Source organism: Lampetra planeri, chromosome 3 (assembly GCF_965212315.1).
Source record: "Lampetra planeri chromosome 3, kcLamPlan1.2.h2, whole genome shotgun sequence".
Lineage (NCBI taxonomy): Eukaryota > Metazoa > Chordata > Hyperoartia > Petromyzontiformes > Petromyzontidae > Lampetra > Lampetra planeri.
The window spans coordinates 28,716,339-28,736,105 of NC_136109.1; the positions used below are offsets into that span (position 1 = coordinate 28,716,339).

Consider the following 19,767-nt stretch of genomic DNA (forward strand, 5'->3'; position numbering starts at 1 on the left):
TGCATTAGGTATTGATGTTAACTAATGGTAGAGGTGATTAATAGTGACATTTAAAAAAAGTTACAAACAAACCATATCATGCACTTTAACTTTATTTCTCATGTGTTTTTTTTTTACATTATGCTTGTTGCTTAGTTTTTCGATTCATTGAAAGGTCATTTTTAGTTCCACGGTCTTATTACGTCCGTGTCGCATTTCAGAGCATGCGTTCGTATCGGTCGTACGCAAATAATACAGGTTTCCTCCGAAAGAGAAATTCATATCTATCCACTTGTTGTGAATTTCCACGCACCAGGAACCACTTACAAAGGGACTGGACAGACACACATTTGTAAATACAAACAGGACATGGCAGTGCAGTCTTCATCCTGAGTCGGTTTGTCATGCGGATGGCACGAGGTGCAGCAAAACATTGTCTGCAGCCGCTAATATTCTACGGTAAAAAATAAACTCCAGGGTACACGGTCCATGGTGACACTGGGCATCGCAACGAATTCCTCCCGAGTGCAAGGTTTTGTAAAAAAAGGAAAACTTTTTTTCGATTTTTTTTCAATTAAATTTTAACCAATCGATAGAAAACGTTCCCCGTGGCTGTGGTGGCTTGCGACCCTTGCTTGTGCTGGCTCAAAAAAACTTCTTTGCCGCGGCATCTCTGTGGTTCCTGCACATGAAGAGAGTCGAGTGGTCACAACCTGACAACACGACTTGGTGACGCCGCAGTCATCACAAAGGAAACATTTTCCCAAGCTTGAGCCAAAGTTAAGACTGGTTTCTCGGATTAGCATGGTTGGCTACAGGTCAACAACATACAAAGTGCAAGGCTTTTAAGTTATATATAAAAAAAAATCGGTTAAGTTGTTTTATGCCACTGGCCATAGCTTAAATATGCAAGTACGATGAGGTACGTATTGATTTGATATTAGATGCTAATTCTTCCTGTTTCATTCATGTGTGACCAAAAAAACAGGATTACGCTCTTAAGGTAAGATTATGGATTTTTTCTAATTCCAACTTTAATTTTACATCTTTGCCTGTGAATTTTTAGATTTTAGTTTTCACATTTACATTTTGAGACCCGAGTCCCCATTGTATAAACACTAAACATGAGAGGAGGGGTCATGTCTCCCTGGTTCTTGAAAAGATGAGGCAACATTACAAAGACAAAGATCCCCCGTATAGCCTTAGACTGTCGGGGCAAGTGCTGTTAGCGAGCACCTACAAAAACCGGCACTTCACGCGAAGGGGTGGGTGGCCAACACCACGCCTGGCACATCGCACCAGGTACTCATTTGAGGCTGAGTCAACCTAGGGGAGGCCCAGGACCGGTTCAGATAATCGTCACGGCAACATTACACCACCGCTCCCCACGTGCCCCCAGGTCTCTCTGGCAGTGGCATCCTGTCAAGATTTTGCAGAGCACGCACTTCCTCTCCCATCAACACGTCAAGTACACCCTTGGCAAGCATCGTACCCCGTGTGCCGTGCTGTTTTCCCTGCAGCTGTAACGAATCGTATGGTATGCCAGCTTTTTGGCCACGCTCTCTGCATATCCTACAAGCTAGACTTTCCCACATCCTCCTGTGTCCTGGACCCTCAGACCCCAAAATCCGGAACTCACACACACGTCTACCAAAGAGCGGCGAGGTTGCAGGTGCGCGTCCTCACTTGTACGCGAGGAAGCCAAGGATGACGATCGTCTGCAGCGCCAGGAAGAGCAGGAAGATTGCAGGGGGCAGGCACGTGGGTGGGGGGGGCACCTCCGGGCAGCGCATGGGCTGCTCCTGCGATCGCGCGAACGCACGCACGCACGCACGCGGGGTAAACAGGTATGTTGAACTTCTTTCGCACCGTGCGTAGCCAACCGTGATAAACATGTACACGTACAATTGCCGTGTGAAGCGCCTCGTAGCCTGGGAACCGGTGACGTACGATGAGCATTGCCATCCGCGGCGACTTTCAAATCGAAAGGTTATATCGGGCTGCACAGCAGCTATTGGATTCGACATTCTTGATTGTCAGCGTTCCAATTAAAGGCCCCCTGACCATTGCTATTGTCATTGTTACATCGTTCAGCCGATTGCACAAATGGGCCGATCAAAGTAGCGGCGCATTAAACCACCGGCGCAGGAAGATGAACTCGCCGCTAGGCAACGTGGCTGCCACTACAAACTTGGGACTGCAGAGCTTGGGCAATCGCTGGCGCCGTCTCGCCGCCTGGCTGCTGCCTTCCAGCTCGTGTCACTCGGCGATTGTGAGAGATGCAGTCTGCATCGACGATGACGACGATGCTATCACTATTATTGATATGATCGTGCCGAACTGGACGGAAGCAAGCGGAGAAACGCTGACCACGGGCCGCTGAGCCAGGCTGCCGACGTCTCGCTTGACAAGCTCCAGCGTGTCGCGGATATGGGTGAAGTGGTGCGTGCTGTCGTAAGGGTTGTCCCTGCCCACGGCGGCTGCGTCTCGCGCCGTGCCTGCGTGCGCCGACACCTCCTCCACCGCACCCCTGTACACACGCACACACGCACACACACACGCACGCACACACACACGCACGCACGCACACACACACAAGCAGTTGTGTGCGGTGGGCTAGGAACCCGGCGACCAGAGTTTGATTCCAGCACACGACCAACGTCAGTGACAGATGTGTTAACTGCTTCTATGTCTCCTATAGGTTGACTCAGCCTTAAATTAGTCCATGGTGTACTTTTTGTGAAAATATCACAGGGGAGGCAAAGGTGATCGGATGTGGTGCTAGTTAGACCGCGTCCTTATGTTGTCCTTTATAGGTGTTTGCAACACCTACGCATATCAGTGTGTGTGGATATGCATGTGCTATGTTCATGTTGGTGCGTGTGCATTTACATTTGTTTACATGTATGCACTGTTAGTAAATATATATACGTTGGTATTTGTGTTTAAGTGTGTGTGTATCCTTGTTTATGTCGCAACAACCACGAGTGTCGTGGAGAAGATAAATAATGAAATGACAGTCTATCTCCTCTCCACGTAAAAAAAAGCCCTTGTGCGACTGCACAAATAAACTGGATGGGATCGAAAATCGACGCCGGTGTAGAATTTTCTCGTCTTGAAACAATGCGGCCAAAATTGTCGTCTCTGGCGAGGAGAAACTGTGTTGAACGACGGCGAGCGCTGGCCCGGCAACCGACGGCGTACCGGAGGTGCGAGAGCTGCAGCAGCAGCTCCTGCTGGTGCCTCTGCAGCTCCTCCAGGGCCTGCCCTCCCAGCGGCTGCCACGGGGGGAGAGACGGGAGGAAGGGGAGAAGGAACATCATCGCTCACCGTTATAATCGTCGATCAATCAACTCGCGAAGACAACAGATCTTTTAGGGGCAAGTGCTGTGAGCGAGTAGCACTTATGAAGGCCGGCACGGGACCAACGCCCTATTGTGCCGACTACCTGTCTCCCCATTGGCGACGTTTACACACTGCACCAGGTACTCATTGAGGCCGAATCGACCTAGGGGAGGCCCAAGACCGCTTCAGATAAAAGTCAACCGGTGTTGGGTCGTCGGGTTCGTAGCGTAGCGCGCTAACCACTGCGCCACCGCTCCAAACAACCCAAGCACACATGGGCGCACACACACACACACATTGGTGACTTTGCAGAGCAAAGGACAGGGAACGCAATTTGAAATTACTGTCAACTCAGAGCTAATCAATGTGACTGCATGTCTTCAATTTGAACACACACACACACAGGGATAACAAAATAAGCAAGCGGAAATTGTGTCTCCTTCAAATATCCATATCTCCACGCAAAAAACACAAGAAGGGTACGCGCGGTGGGCTGGGGCAGGACCTGCTGCTCGTTGGGAGGACGGCAGCCAACGGAGCGATGAGATCGGTTCTCGTGCAGGTGCTCGGTGGATTGTTACGCGGCAGGATCGCGAGAGATGGCGACGGCTCGGGGAGGCCTTCATCCAGCAGTGAATGGATCATGGCTGACAATTGAGAGCTAGAGGGCATGGCGGCGGCGGTGGTGTTGGTGGGGAGAGTTAGAGGTGGTTGCGGTAAAGCGGCAGTGTTTCTTTTTGCATCGGCAGTGGCGGTGGTGGCAGTGGCGCGGCAGCTGCTTGCCTGACTGACCTCCCCGGGCCGGCCGGTGGTCGTGTGGGCCAGGAGGTCCACTTGACGCTGCTGCTCCTCCAACACGAGCCCCAGGCTGCGGCCCAGCTGCTTGATCTCCATGTGGACCTTGTTCTGACCCTCGAGCAATTGCTGCAGGCTGCGCTCGATGTCGACATAGACTCCCGCGGTCGCTCCTGGGCAGGACAAGAGGTCGCCACGGATTCACACAGCTGACATTTTGGCGCAAGAATCTTGGGCCATCTCGTAGCCCAATCCTAAAACACCTGCTGTATTGCGCAAGCAATCTATCCCACATCTAGGTACGAACATGGCTCAACTCCCGTTTAGCTTTGCGATCCGACGGGTTCGGGAGCAGTCGGCGTAATTTGTCGCTTTTACTCTGTGCAGTATCCCAAGTCTTAATCCCCAAGGCCAAGGCTTAAATTTCTCACCAAATATGCCCTCCGTCCCCGCTAACAATACCCTGAAGTAGCCAAAGTCGTCGTGAAAGGTATACCAGATGTGGTGTGCCGGGTAGCCGAAATATTTTCCAGGTTGCCGACCCGGACAGGCCCAGCTAAAACGAAGCCCTGCACGAAGTGTGAGCGATTGACCATTACCTCCCTCCCTCTGCTCATCGGCGGCCTCAAGCGGGGCCCACTCCACCTCCTTGGCCTCTGTCGCCTCCTGGGCCCCCGCGTTGACAGCCCCCTCGGGCCCGGCTGCCTGTGCGGCCTCCTGGAGCGTCTGTTCCTCAGCGACCGGCACGGGAACCACCGGCGGCTACGAACGCGCGGAGAAATGGCGTAAGCACGTGTACTTGTGCTTGTGCGTGTGCTTGTGCGTGTGTTTGTGCGTGTGCTTGTGTGTGTGCTTGTGTGTGTGCTTGTGTGTGTGCGCTTGTGTGTGTGCGCTTGTGCGTGTGCTTGTGTGTCGTGCCGGCCTTCATGGGCGCTCGCTAACAGCACCTGCCCCAACAGTCTGCTCAGGCTGTACGGGGGATCTTCGTTTCTTTTGTGTGTGGCACGTGGAGCGTGCACGCAACTAACATCGTGCAGCATCGCGCAAAAGCAACACGGGAACCACAACATCACGTGTGACACACACACTAACCATACGTCGTGCACAGGGGACACATCGACTGCATGTGGCTCGCCCCAAACCACACACACCATGTAGACACACACAATGTACACACACACATACAGGTAACACAATGCAATTCGCATGGCACCCACACAAAGGTAACGACCCATAAACACACCACACACAACGTAACACAAACAACACACAGCCGACACACCAACCACACTCAACATATACATGCACTACTCACAAACAGCACAAAAACTACACACAACTCACGCACGAACAACACACAAATCGTATAACTCACACACACACCACGCACGAGCGACATGGGACATTTGTGAGCCCAGTAGATGCGACCACGCTGCATACACTTACACCTCACCACCACCGCCTCTCACCACCACCACCACCACTCACCACCACCGCCTATCACCACCATTGCCACTCACCTCCTCCTGGCCAGGCTCCACCAGGCTGTACAGCTGCCACGACAGAACGTCGTGATCATCTGTGACGGAACAATCACGGGACACCGTTATCATCACAATCATCATCGTCATTACCGTCATCATCAATAAAGCCATCATCATCATGAGCCTGTCAGCAGGTGAGTCTTTGCGCTTGTAATCTGATGAGCCTTTGAATCTGTTGCCTTTTGAGTAATTTAATGTACTAGTTGATGAGCGTGCGAGTTGATGAGCTGGTAAGCCTGTGAGATGGTGAGCATCTGAGCTGGTAAGCCTGCGTGTTGCAAGTTGTATTGTACCGGCCAAACCCCCAGTTGCCGCGGAAATGCCGAAGTATCCTTGCGGAGGCAGAACCACGTTGTGCACAGCCACGCACGGCTCATAGTCCTCGGTGCTGGGCGTGAGTCCAGAGTTCACCATCACCTGCACACACCCCACCACAGCACACCAGGCGTCACACACACACACACATTGCAGACACCATACAACCACGCCACACACAACACGCAACACCACACACGCAACACGTACACCACACACACAACACGTAACACCACACACACCACACACGCACCACGTACACCCCAGCATTCAATGTCACTTTTGTTTTATTTAACCGGGTGAGAACTAAAAGAGACCAGGAGAGAGGAGTCGCACTTGTGCTCAAGAGTGAACCCTGGGGTCACCAAGATGACAAAAGCACAGAAAGACAAAGTGCAGCGTCCTCGGCGTGCGGACTCACCGTGAGCGCGCTCCGGTAGTAGGAGACCTTGACGCGGACAGGGTACGGCTTGTTGCGGAAATCCTGGACGCAGTTTCCCTGCGCCTGCGTGATGCCGTCCCTGGGTGGTGATCGCAGAGGAGCAAGGGGAGCGAGTGGAGACACGTGACAATTGGGGGGGATCTTCCGCACCCCCCCCCCCCCGAGCAAATTCCCCTGCACCCACCCCCCCCTGCCCCGAACTGACAAATCCTATATAAAAAACAAATTATTGTCTCATATTTATCGTCACATTTGCATTGTTTAGAATTTCTCTAGAATTTTTCTCTGCTGTGCAGTTTGTAGGGTGTTGTTCAACCCCAGTAGCACGCGGTTTAATGAACACATCACGAGAGTAAATGCACACCACCTCCAGCTACACCCTTTGTACACACCACTCACTCGCATACACACAGCCGATACAGCCTCTTCACGCACACACCTAACACCCATCCAAACACACCACCTGGCCACACACGGCCGATATCGCCTCCTGCATAGCCTCCTTTACACCCTGCACGCTCCCTCCCACGGGCACTCACGTCTGGTGGTTGTAGTTCTGGGTGCCGTCGTTCACCAGCGCCAGCACCATCGGGTTGTTCCTCTGTGGCCGCCAAGGAGACAAGCGGCGTGGCACGTTACTCACGATCGTCGAAGTGCGCACACAGAGTTAGCAGCGTTCGAGGGCACGGGCAGACGGTGAGACTTTTTAAAACTATATATTATTTATTTTACCAGGAAAGGCCCACTGAGCTCTAGAGCTCTTTTTCAGAAGCGGCCTGGCCACAACTGATAACGCAACGAAGTGGCTTATCACGTGCAAATGTATAGCAGTCAAATCCTCTAAACGCATGTTTCTAAATGTGGAGGGAAAAACCGGAGAAAGATCCACGCGACCACGGGGAGAACATGCAAACTCCAAATGTACAGGTATCAAGGTTGGGTTTGAACCCACGACCTCCTGTATACCTCGCCACTGTGGCATGAGTGTAACATTTAAATAATCATGGATCAAGTTTCAAGATGATTTTGTTAAACCAGGTGAGAACTCATGAGAGCAGCATAGGAGTCTCATTTGCAAGAGTGATCAAGGTGAATGAGTATGTGATTGAGTGGGTGAATGTGCGTGTGTGGGTGAGTGCCTGTGAGAGTAAGTTAATACACTGTGGTTCAAAGTTAAAATGAGGACGTGTGGAGATGGAGACATGGGGGTAGAGATTTATAATTATCATTAAGAACCTGAGGGGTTGGTGAGATGAGGTTATGGTAATGGCACAGGGAGATCGTGGAAAGTGGGATAAATGAAGATAGAGATGCATGGCAAATGTGGGACAAAGTTCCACTTAGCATCAAACATAGAACACGATGTATGTATGTATTTCGAACTTCTTTCGTACCGTACGTAGCCAACCTTGCTAATCGGAGGTGCGGGGGAAGATAGAAGTACGGAGAGACATTGAGTGACAGTGAGCTGGGAACACAGAATTAGACTTTGAACTTCGTGAGATGCACACAAGAAGACAGTGGGACGCTAGGACATGGGGACACAGGAGATGAGAAGTGACGGGGGGGGGGGAGACTGTGAGCCAGGTGATGGGGGGAGAGGGGAACACGAGAAGAGGGTCGACACAAACTCCTGGGCTTCTCCGTGTCCTCGGGCCTCACCATGCCGTCATTGTCGAAGGAGTCGAGGAAGACGCCCAGCCCATTCCAGCGGTCGGCGGCGCCAAACACAGGTCCCTCGGAGCCCTGATTCGCCGTGTACCACAGGGCCTGCACGGAGGAGAGATGGGGGGGGGGGCACCCGGATGGACGGGGAGAGACGACGGGTTGTCAGAAATAGCGTCGAGATCTAGAACGTCGGTGAGCGAGGTAGCCAGGTGACTCGTTATGTCTGAGTTGCAGAAACTGAGCCAGCGCCGCTGACACCCTGGGTTCAAACCCCAGGTTTCAGCCACCAAGGGTTCAAACCCCAGGTTTCAGCCACCAAGGGTTCAAACCCCAGGTTTCAGCCACCAAGGGTTCAAACCCCAGGTTTCAGCCACCAAGGGTTCAAACCCCAGGTTTCAGCCACCAAGGGTTCAAACCCCAGGTTTCAGCCACCCAAGGCGACATCGCGCTCTCAAGTGAAGAAGCGCGCCGACGGTCTTCGCCCAGTCGCCGATTATCGCAGTAAAAAGAAACCCCATCTTATTTCATTTGGTGTTTCAAACAAACGACAACAAAAATTTCCAGCTCTGAGAAGCCAAAAATGTTGGTTTAATGTGTCAAGCGATGAACGCTGTGAGCAGAGCATGAGTGAGCGCCATCTAGCGGTGGATGAGGGACCCGCGTGAGCGATGAATGCACAACGGCGTTCTTCATTGCGAGACACGCGGGTCACTGGCAGCCCCTGGTGGCCTTTCGTGCGGCCCCCCACAAAGAGCGACAACACCCCACCCCCACACCCCCATCGTTGTGCTGTCAAACCCAATGGTTTGAAATGTGTGGCGGCCCTCACACTGGTGATGTCTTATCGGCGGAAGTGGCCCACCCTCTGAAAAATCAGTGAAGAAGACTGCAGTACAAACACGACTTGGGTATGTTGTATCCTAACCCTTCTTCCAAACTTGATATTTTTATATATTATCATCATTGATATATAATGAATGAAAACACCCCAAAAAGCAGCAAACTGCAAAACACCAGGTGTTGTTAAGTAATGAACTGGAGGAGGGCTAGGATGACAGAATTTGCAACCTTGCTTCAAGGAAGGAGGGGGCCTGATGAACGGGCATATGTCACCCGTGCAGGCGGCAGAGACAGTGGGAGAGTCAGCCAGACATAATTAAGGCAAAAAGCCAACCATCCTGCATGGTTTTAAGGAATTAAATTATTAAATCCAGGGTGAGTGGTCAAATGAAGTGGGTCAGCAACGCTGTGTGCACAGGGGAGGGAGCTGATTAACAACCCTGCGCGTCTGAACGTGAGGGGGCCTTTGACCTGAAATTAAGAATAACACTCCCAGAGCAGAAGGTTGGATGACCACAGTGAGACGAATAAGAGCGTTGTATATCAAGGATGCAGACTCAGCTGAATAACAAGGCTGCGGAGGTTACCAGGAGTTCGCGTTCGCCTAGTTAAGTCGAAAAGCTCAAGTATACTGTATTGCTCTTAAAGTAACATTAAAGTCAGAATTTAACAACAGGGTAGGCTAAAGTTATCGATATTCACACCCACTCCAATTAAACCAGGCCACAAGTTACGCCTACTGAACCATCACCATCATTAAGTCAATATGAAATGTTATTTCCATACTTTAAAATACAACTCGACCCAAAGCATATGACAATCAGAACCTTCCTAAGTCAAAATTGAATCGCACCCAGACAGGAGCGAATAGTCGATATAAGGTTGAAGAGGGAAGGAAATTAAGAGCACGGCGAACTGCAAACGTAAGCGAAAAGCCGGGAACAACACACAGCCAGCAACAGCGAGTCGGGCTTCGACAGGCCATAAAGTAGGAATGACAACTCCCGGGGTCAGGGGACATCAGAAAAAGCAAGCAGACAAAAACCAGAACTGACTCCAAGGTACAACCGCCCTCACCTACAAGGAGTGACGGAAATTAATGAGGCCTTGAGTTAACGGCGTCAGCTGGACAGCAACAACAACGGCGAGCAGAGACAGAGTGAGGCAAAAACCTGCGAGGCTATGAAATGCAACTTCATGTCAGTGAAGCCTGACCAACAAGTTAAGTTAAAGACATCACAATACATAATATCGTACATAACATCAATGTTAACGCTATTCACCGTCAACTATATTCCGCTTATATAACCATGCAGACACCAAGGAATACGAATTCCTAGGATCAAGAAACTTACCCCTTAACCTAAGATATCGGAAATAAATTAATAATAATAAGCCTATGCATGAAAGACAAAAGTAAAACTTATGAAAAGCCAGGATAGCGGGATAAATCACCACCAGGTCGAAATAAAATACATAATAAAAGAGCGATGTTAAACCCAGGGTCGGAGAGAAAGGGAGATCCCGGCCGTCTTTGTATCCCCGCAGCGCGGGATGGGAGTGTGTATGTGCTCGGGGAGGCACCTCCACTTGGGCCAAGCACCACGATGGGAAACGACACACCTTAGGCTACATACAGAATCATAACTGGGAAATGGTAAGGGACAAGTGTTAATTTAAAACTTTTTAACCATGTCTTTGTGTGCTGTGAGGATCGGAGGGAGTGTGCCCCTCCCTCCAGGTCGTGCAACACGGACAGAGGTGCCGGTGAGACGATTTGTAACGTCTGTGTTTTGGTTCATGAAGGAGGCCAGACAAGAGATAATATTGCACCCAGACAGAGAGACGACTTCGAGGCAATTTGTAACATCTGATTGTTTGCTCATGGATTTTATGGAGGGAGTATGACAACGGAAAATACCATGGGTGATGCACACAAGGACACACGGACGTACGGACACACACATGAACACACCTACACACGGACAGATCCTGACACAGTAAATCAAAAGAAAACCCCGCCTTGTGGGCAGGACCCAAAGGGATTTTTCGGCATAAAAGAAAGGACCCTGAGCATTGGAAACCAGTTGGACCAGGAGAGTCAACTCATCACGAGGGCGACCAACGGGTCGACTCATGAGCGAGCTCGACCGGAAGGGTCGGCTCGACTCATCAGCCAGTTGGACCAGGAGAGTCAACTCATCACGAGGGCGACCAACGGGTCGACTCATGAGCGAGCTCGACCGGAAGGGTCGGCTCGACTCATCAGCCGAGTTGGACCAAGAGAGTCAACTCATCACGAGGGCGACCAACGGGTCGACTCATGAGCGAGCTCGACCGGAAGGGTCGGCTCGACTCATCAGCCGAGTTGGACCAGGAGAGTCAACTCATCACGAGGGCGACCAACGGGTCGACTCATGAGCGAGCTCGACCGGAAGGGTCGGCTCGACTCATCAGCCGAGTTGGACCAGGAGAGTCAACTCATCACGAGGGCGACCAACGGGTCGACTCATGAGCGAGCTCGACCGGAAGGGTCGGCTCGACTCATCAGCCGAGTTCGACCAAGAGGGTCGAACTCACCAGCCGAGCTGTGACTAACGGGTCGGCTCGACTCTTCAGCTTCTGGGACTCAGCCGAGTTCAGCCGGCTCTCGGGGCTCGACTCAAGCAGCTCCCCGTCTCCTCTGCAGGCGGGCAAGACCCGCTTGACAGCTCAACCTGCCGCGTCAGAGGCCCCTGCTGGCAGCCAGGGTCGCGGTCTGGCGACGAGAGGACGACGGTGCGCTGCGAGCGAGCTGCGGGCGCCACCTACCGACCGGGTTCCGAACTACGACAGCGTATCAACAGGCATCCAACCAATTCCCCACGGCGACAGAGGAGCGACTAATACGTATGACGCGCACCGCCCCCTCACCACACGACCACCAGGCGTTTGTTTGACATAAAGAACCGACTCCGAACACTGACTATTGAAGACAACTCTTACCACTCAAACCCACTCGAACCCATAAGCCATCCGTGGCTGTGAAGAAAAACTCGAGACCGAGTGATGGCCATCCGTCATTTATAAGAGTATTATCTTTAATATTTAGTGGACTGTACTCTTAATCGCATAAATTCCCAACAGATCCATCAATACGAATTGATTCTTGGCACCTCCTTCCGCCGAGCCACTCTGTTGTCAGATAACCTGCGATGTATCTGTTGAGATTGGTGCCTTTAAGAATAATAACTGTTTTGATTGTGTTTTATCGCCGTATAATCTTTCAAGCATCTTTCATTCATTAACGTTAAGGTTTTCTTAGCATAGTATTTGCACGTTTTAACGACTCTCTCTCACTAACAACCATCGCGTTACGCGGGATCCATGTGCCGTTGTCAAGTGAAATCAGACAATCATTGATGATACTGTATTGATGCCGTGTTGACGTTCCGGGATTGAGAGTTCGCATACTATATCATAGTTGAGGTTGAATTAGTAATAAATTGATTAATACAGAAGTGGTTGTGTGATTCTTTCCTGAAGTCTATGCATAAGATCTGCTTCTGCGTTGAGATCTGAACTTGGTGACCTTAATAAACACACTAACACATACTCAGTAAATGTTAAAGCGATAACGGGGCGAACCGGGGACCTAAGATAAGCGAGAATGAGACGAACCTAGACAACGATGCCGAGTTAATCTAAGTTAATCTTGTATACTTACACCACACCTGCATAACTGCATACGATTAATTGCCTTATTCCGATCGATAACCCACCCTCGTCACCGAGGCGGGGTCTGGTTATCATAACGACTTGCATTATCATAATTACACCCACTCGCATAATTACTACAATTACCTCTCGAATTGGCATAATTAAATGTGCGTAATTACATGGATTAAAGTATTTCCGGATAATTACACCTTTGGCCAAATTTCGATTGATTATTATTATTTTCACTGAATATTCATAACCCACATATACAACATAATAATTTCACCCACGCACGCATACAACACATCAAAATTTTCACACCCAACATATACAACAGGTAGCACTGCCGGACGACGCGTGGCACAACCCAAACACGCGTCGGAGAGCCACGCAGCACCAGCGAGAAAAACTGCGCAGCGACATCGAACCGACTCCGTTATCTCCGGCCCGCTCCCGCCCCACGATGTGAGCAGAGGTCGGCGCTGTCGGCGCGGCAGAGAGCAGAAGCTGAAGTGGGACGTTGTGTCATCTCGCAGCTGCTAAGGCACGGGAGAGGTGCGGCCTGGGATTGCGAGCGATCGTCTTCTTCCGTACGGCGGGGAGTCCATCGGCACCGATAATATTTATATGTTCACCGAAGGTCCACTCCGTACTAAACTATTATTTAGTTTTTATTATTTTTAATTTAATTGTATTTTTATTCACATTTTTCTATCTACGTGACTTTCCCGAAAGAACCAAAGAATATGAATTCCTGCAGTCACGAAAGTTTAAAGTCAAATATTTAAACAAAATTTTATTTTACCAGGGAAGGCCCACTGAGCTATAGAGCTATTTTTCAGAATGACCTGGCCACAAATGATAGCTCAAAGAAGTGGCTTTTGATGTGGAAATTTATAGCAGTAAAATATTCTAAATGCATGTTTCTAAAATGTGGAGGGAAAAACAGGAGGGCATGGATAAAAATCCAGGCGACCATGGGGGAGAGAGACACGCAAACGCCAAATATACAAACGGGAAGGTTAGGATCAAACGCACGACCTCCTGAATACCAGGCGAGGTAGGCAACATCCCGCCACTTGTTCACCAAGTGAACGACAAAGGACCCTCCGGTCACTCCCGCAGAGTGACCGGAAAACGACGGCGGTGTTGTGGAAAAAAAATCGGCGTCCTCCGGATCACGTGGTGCCAACTCTGAGGAATTATCTCTCAGTCAACACGCACTTTAAGCGGCCTTGACTTAATGCAGAGGTTAAAGCCTCAACACCCTTCACCCCTCCCCAAAGGTGTTTCTCTGTGCTAGGGTAAGAACATGCTGGTGCATGGACTTACTCCATGCGGCTGTGCTTGAGACTCGTTGATTGTGCTTGAGGATGATGGTGGTGATGTTTAGCGTTTCTGAATGTAAGAGGTGAGGGGTCTAAACGTTTCTACATGTTACACAGGTCACTAATCCCCAATGACACCAATGTTGGTGGCTTGGCAAGCACTTTTGCACCTCACACAAAAAAGCAATGGTCCGCGTGTAACAATATGCAGTTATATGTGACCTTAAGACTACTGGAATAGAACAAAAGAGACGAAAATAATTGTTATTCGCGATTTAGACCGTGAACCCAAATCGTGACAAAGTGATCGATTCACGAGCGTCTAACGGCAGCCGTGAGTTTTAAAGCGACGCCAAAGCATCTTCACCCGTGTCAAATTGTAAATTGGTAAAACACAATTCTCAACGTATATTTAATTTCAGATACACGTAACACTGCATGACAAAAGCTTCATGTATGTGCCAAATCGATCTTGTTTTTTTTTACCGAAATGATTTGCCCCCTCCAAAATGTGCCCCTCAGGGTACCCCCCCCCCACCTCCCAACCCCCTTCCCTCCCGCTCACGGCCGGTGAGCCGTGTGCGCGAGCGAGCCGGTGCCACCGCTCACCATCCCGTCGGCACCGACGGCGCCGGTCCCCGTGACGCGCAGCGTGACCTCCACCTCCCAGTGCGGCAGTGCCACGGGGTTGCGGGTCCACACGGAGCCGTGCTGCTCCCGGAGCGACGGCGCCAGGCGAGCCTGCTCCGAGGTGACCATGGCGTCTGCGCGGACACGCGAAGGAAAACGAAACGTCTCCAATTAAGGACAATTTTTTTTGTCTATATTTCACTACTTCTTCTTCTTCTACCGTTTTTCGTTTGAATTTTGTATTTAAATAAGACATGTGCTGGGACATCCTCAGACAGAACAAGTTACCTTCAAGATTTCTGGTGGCACGATTTGTGGATCGTGACGAGATCATCCAACACTCCCAACCCGGTGGGTTCAGCAGTGGCCAGATGGCAAGTACAACAAATTGGATTGTAATGATCCATTTGCGTATTATCCTTGAGGGTTTTCCCCTTGCACTGTATGCATAGGTATTTGTCAGATATTCCAATACGCCAATAACAAAATAAGACTGGCCAAACATCTCAATGCAGGGCCCTCTTGAAAAAGGGGTCTTGAGACTCACCGAGGCTGGCAATGCAGCAGCAACAATACATCGTGATAAACACATCAGCAACTCAAACCAACGAGTCAACTTGCTTGACCGAGCGCTGGCTTGGGTGGTGCTCAATCATTTGTGTTGAGAACCCTGATCCAATGAAGGACATTCCACATTCTTATGGCAGGGCTCGGTCTCTGTCGACTTTCCACGAATTGGTACCCACTTTAGCAGCCCACCATCATAACGATGATGGTGAAGACGTTAACCGGACTACGTGCAAACACAGTAACTGCACTCTGGCCACGTGATGTACGGCATGTAAAGTAACACTTTATTTATTATCTCAAAAGCACTTTCAAGCGGTGGCTCAGCCAAAGTCTAAACTCGAGCTGTCAAACCCGGCCACGTGGAGGGATGGGAGGGGAGGGAGGGGGGTGGTCTCCCACATCTTCTGTCATTGGTAGCCCCGACCCGCTCATGTAAATTCCACGTTCCCATGACAGGTGGCAAGTAGGTCCTATTTTAGCAATCCACTGCTGGATGGAGGCCCTTCCTCCCACCCCCACGCCATTACAGGGTCGTTGGGGAGGGAGCTTGGGGATTGTGATCACACTTTCACCCCAACGCTGGTGAATGTGCTGAAGCGTGTGGGTGGTGAAGCCTTGGTGGTGGGGGGGGGGTGCCACAAACGTCGGAACACAAGTACAGCACAAGGGAATGGTGGCGTCGTGGGAGCACGCCGCGGATTTGGCCAGAGAGGGCTTTGTGGAGAGGCTCCATGTGGCCGTGCCCGAGTGACGTGGCAGGCGAGTACACGGCTCGGCTTTGATGACCTTTGACAAATCTCACGCCTTGATTGATTCCACGACGATTCAACAACGACTACAGCAATAACTTTAAAACAAACACATTTACAACTTGCGTAGTAGAGAGTTCGGCTTCTAGTAAACAAATTACGCGTAAAAGTCGTGGTTGCGGAGCAAAGTTGATTGATACAGCCCATCATCATTAATATAATTCCTCCTTGGGCGATAAATGTATCACTTTGAGAACCACTCTGCGACAGACAACGGTCCAGATTTTCACGCAACAGCGTTAACTTGAACACAAAATGTTACACATTTTATCGGCACTCAGATGCGACGACAATGCAATGTGATAATCAATAGTAACAGGTCGAGACGAGGATGATGATGATGATGATTATTGATGACCCTCCTGCTGCCCATGTTGCTATTGATGATGCAGCTGCTGCTGTCTGTTGATGATTGATTGAATGACCCCGATGATGATGTTGACGACAACCCATTGTTATTATTGATTATGCTGCTCCTGCTGATGAGACTTGTACTGCTGATGTTGATTCTGCTACTGATGACCACGAATGCCATTGCTACTGCCGATGGTCTTGCCGCTGATGGTGCTGCAGATGATAGGGTGATGCAGCTACTGCTGTTGACGATCACGGTGCTGATGATGATGATACTGCTGCTGATGATGATGCTGCTATTGATGATGGTTGTGTTGTTGCTGCTGTTGGCTGCTGCTGCTGCTGGTGGTGGTGGTGATAATGGTGATGATGCTGGTGATGATGATGGTGATGATGATGGTGATGATGATGGCGATGATGGTGATGATGCTGGTGGTGATGATGGCGATGATGGTGATGATGATGATGCTGCTGCTGGTGGTGATGATGCTGGTGATGATCACGGTCCTGCTGATGATGCCGGTGATGATGCTGGTGATGATGATGGTGATGATGCTGCTGCTGATGATGGTGATGATGATGGTGATGATGCTGCTGCTGATGATGGTGATGATGCTGGTGATGATGATGATGCTGCTGCTGGTGATGCTGCTGATGATGATGCTGATGATGCTGGTGATGATGCTGATGATGATGATGGTGATGATGGTGATGCTGGTGATGATGCTGGTGATGATGATGCTCAGCTCACTTCCAAGCAGAAGCCACGACCTCGCCATCACCCCGTCCTCGTGGTCGAGTCCCGGTCCAGAGAAGCTGAGATGAGGCTCGGGCCGCCTCGTCGGGCCGAGCTCCGTGGGTGACGAGGAGGCGACATCCACGAGGAGGATGGTGGCGATGACGATGATGGTGGTGGTGACAGTGGTGATGTTGGGGATGACGGAGAGCAGACGCGGCGACGATGATGATGCTGACGACGGCGATGATGTGGTGGTGGTGGAGCGATGGGGGTCCGGGTCACGAACGTGCAGCACCATGATGGGTAGTGGTGGTGCTAGTGGTGGTGGTTAGTGTGTGGTGGTGGTGGTTAGTGTGTGGTGGTGGTGGTGATGGCGTGCTGCTGCTGCCGCCGATGATAGCTGGAGCCGCCGCTGTTAGTGTTGTGGTGATGACGGTAGCGGTGTGGTGGTGGCGGTGGTGGTGGTGTTACAATGGGCCGCTCTGGCTGGTGGTGGTCGCGAGATGCTGCGGCTGGTGATGGTGGTGATGATGATGGTGGTGATGATTATAACGGCAATGAGACGCCCACAGCACCGCTACGGCGACGTTGGTGGTGGTGGTTGTTGTTGATGTGGTGGTGATGTGGAGGTGATGTGGTTGCTGTGATTGAGCTGGTTTCGCGATAGCGGCTGCACTTCGCTCCCGGCCTCGCAACCCGTTAAGTGGAGCTTGGACCCGGCCGGTGACGACGGTGACGGTGGTGGAGGTGGTGACGATGGTGGTGGCGCAGACGAGGGGCGCAGCGACCTCCAGAGGAGGCAGGCGGCACTGCAGGAGCGGGGGGAGAGACGCTGTGAAGATGTTCACGGCAGAGGAAAGAGTGGAAGACACGGGGTGCAATTGTCAAGTTACACCGGGAGATGGACACTGGAGATGGACACTGGAGATGGACACTGGAGATGGATACGGGAGATGGACACTGGAGATGGACACTGGAGATAGACACTGGAGATGGATACGGGAGATGGACACTGGAGATGGATACGGGAGATGGACACTGGAGATGGATACGGGAGATGGACACGGGAGATGGACACTGGAGATAGACACTGGAGATGGATACGGGAGATGGACACTGGAGATGGACACTGGAGATAGACACTGGAGATGGATACGGGAGATGGACACTGGAGATGGATACGGGAGATGGACACGGGAGATGGACACTGGAGATGGACACTGGAGATGGACACTGGAGATGGACACGGGAGATGGACACTGGAGATGGACACGGGAGATGGACACGGGAGATGGACACTGGAGATAGACACTGGAGATGGATACGGGAGATGGACACTGGAGATGGACACTGGAGATAGACACTGGAGATGGATACGGGAGATGGACACTGGAGATGGATACGGGAGATGGACACGGGAGATGGACACTGGAGATGGACACTGGAGATGGACACGGGAGATGGACACTGGAGATGGACACGGGAGATGGACACTGGAGATAGACACTGGAGATGGATACGGGAGATGGACACGGGAGATGGACACTGGAGAAGGACACTGGAGATGGACACTGGAGATAGACACTGGAGATGGATACGGGAGATGGACACTGGAGATGGATACGGGAGATGGACACGGGAGATGGACACTGGAGATGGACACTGGAGATGGACACGGGAGATGGACACTGGAGATAGACACTGGAGATGGATACGGGAGATGGACACGGGAGATGGACACTGGAGATGGACACTGGAGATGGACATGGGAGAGGAGATACACACCTGGAGGGTCGATCATCTTCCGCGACGCGCCTGTATGCGCTGCATGCTGAACTTCTTTCGCACCGTACGTAGCCAACCGCGCTAATCGGAGGGGCGCATCTGCAAATTCAGCGTTGCTAACACAGTCGAAGCGGCTCAACCAGGCGAGGTGCACATGGTCATCACCACCATCACCACCATCACCATCATCATCAACATCATCATCACCATCACCACCATCCCCACCATCACCACCATCCCCAATCATCACCGTCCCCACCATCATCATCACCATCACCACCATCCCCAATCATCACCGTCCCCACCATCATCACCATCACCACCATCCCCAGTCATCACCGTCCCCACCATCATCACCATCATCCCCACCATCCCCACCATCATCACCATCATCATCACCATCACCACCATCACCACCATCACCACCAATCATCACCGTCCCCACCATCATCATCATCACCATCCCCAATTATCACCGTCACCACCATCATCACCATCATCACCACAATGAAGCCACGCGAATCACGCTCAGCAGAGGGAAAACGACCACGAGCTCGCAGCGTGGAGAGAAGGGGAGGTCTCTAGATAATCATCATTGGGATCTCTCATCGATTGATGATTTTGGCATCGACTCCAAAGGATGCATTTGAACGGTGAGCTCTGTGCAGGCAACGGGGTGGAGTGGCGATGCGGTGGTGAGGGCATTGCCGCAATGGACCTGGAAACCTGAGTTGGATTCCCGGCCACGGCCAACATCAGCGAGTGGCGAGCGATATCTGAACCTGTCCTGGGCCTCCCAGGCCCTTCATGAGCCCACACTGACCAGCGTGGTGAAGTATGGTCAAACAACCCCCAAATACAAGCGAAAGGCGTGTAAAAGCCTTCATCCAGTAGTGGATTGATAAAGGGCTGTACTGGACATATG

General features: G+C 51.2%; 1 protein-coding gene across 4 annotated transcripts; it reads right to left on the minus strand.

Annotated features, from left to right (window-relative positions):
- Positions 1–76: 76 nt before the first annotated feature.
- LOC144717215 (protein ERGIC-53-like) lies at positions 77–17,819 on the minus strand. Of its 4 annotated transcripts, none has more exons than XM_078592592.1 (13): positions 17,070–17,819; positions 14,565–14,719; positions 8,083–8,190; positions 6,960–7,021; positions 6,400–6,499; positions 5,957–6,080; positions 5,640–5,698; positions 4,719–4,881; positions 4,117–4,292; positions 3,184–3,257; positions 2,350–2,509; positions 1,666–1,781; positions 77–661 (listed from the first exon to the last, which is right to left on the minus strand). In XM_078592592.1, exons 1-13 carry the CDS (start codon positions 17,353–17,355, stop codon positions 625–627), a joined length of 1,620 nt encoding a protein of 539 aa, XP_078448718.1. In that variant the 5' UTR covers positions 17,356–17,819; the 3' UTR covers positions 77–624. The 4 variants fall into 4 exon arrangements, with proteins under 4 accessions (XP_078448718.1, XP_078448717.1, XP_078448721.1 ...); XM_078592591.1 differs by having other exon boundaries at positions 4,108–4,292; XM_078592595.1 differs by having other exon boundaries at positions 1,631–1,781; positions 4,108–4,292.
- Between the last annotated feature and the right edge of the window lie 1,948 nt (positions 17,820–19,767).

Excerpts from the sequence above, each read along its gene's own strand:
- LOC144717215 (XM_078592591.1), bottom strand. The coding sequence starts at position 17,355 with ATGGTGCTGCACGTTCGTGACCCGGACCCCCATCGCTCCACCACCACC. Across the intron at positions 4,882-5,639 it reads TGGAGCCTGGCCAGGAGGAG|CCGCCGGTGGTTCCCGTGCC; the intron begins GTGAGTGGCAAT and ends GCGCGTTCGTAG. Across the intron at positions 4,293-4,718 it reads CGATGAGCAGAGGGAGGGAG|GAGCGACCGCGGGAGTCTAT; the intron begins GTAATGGTCAAT and ends TGTCCTGCCCAG.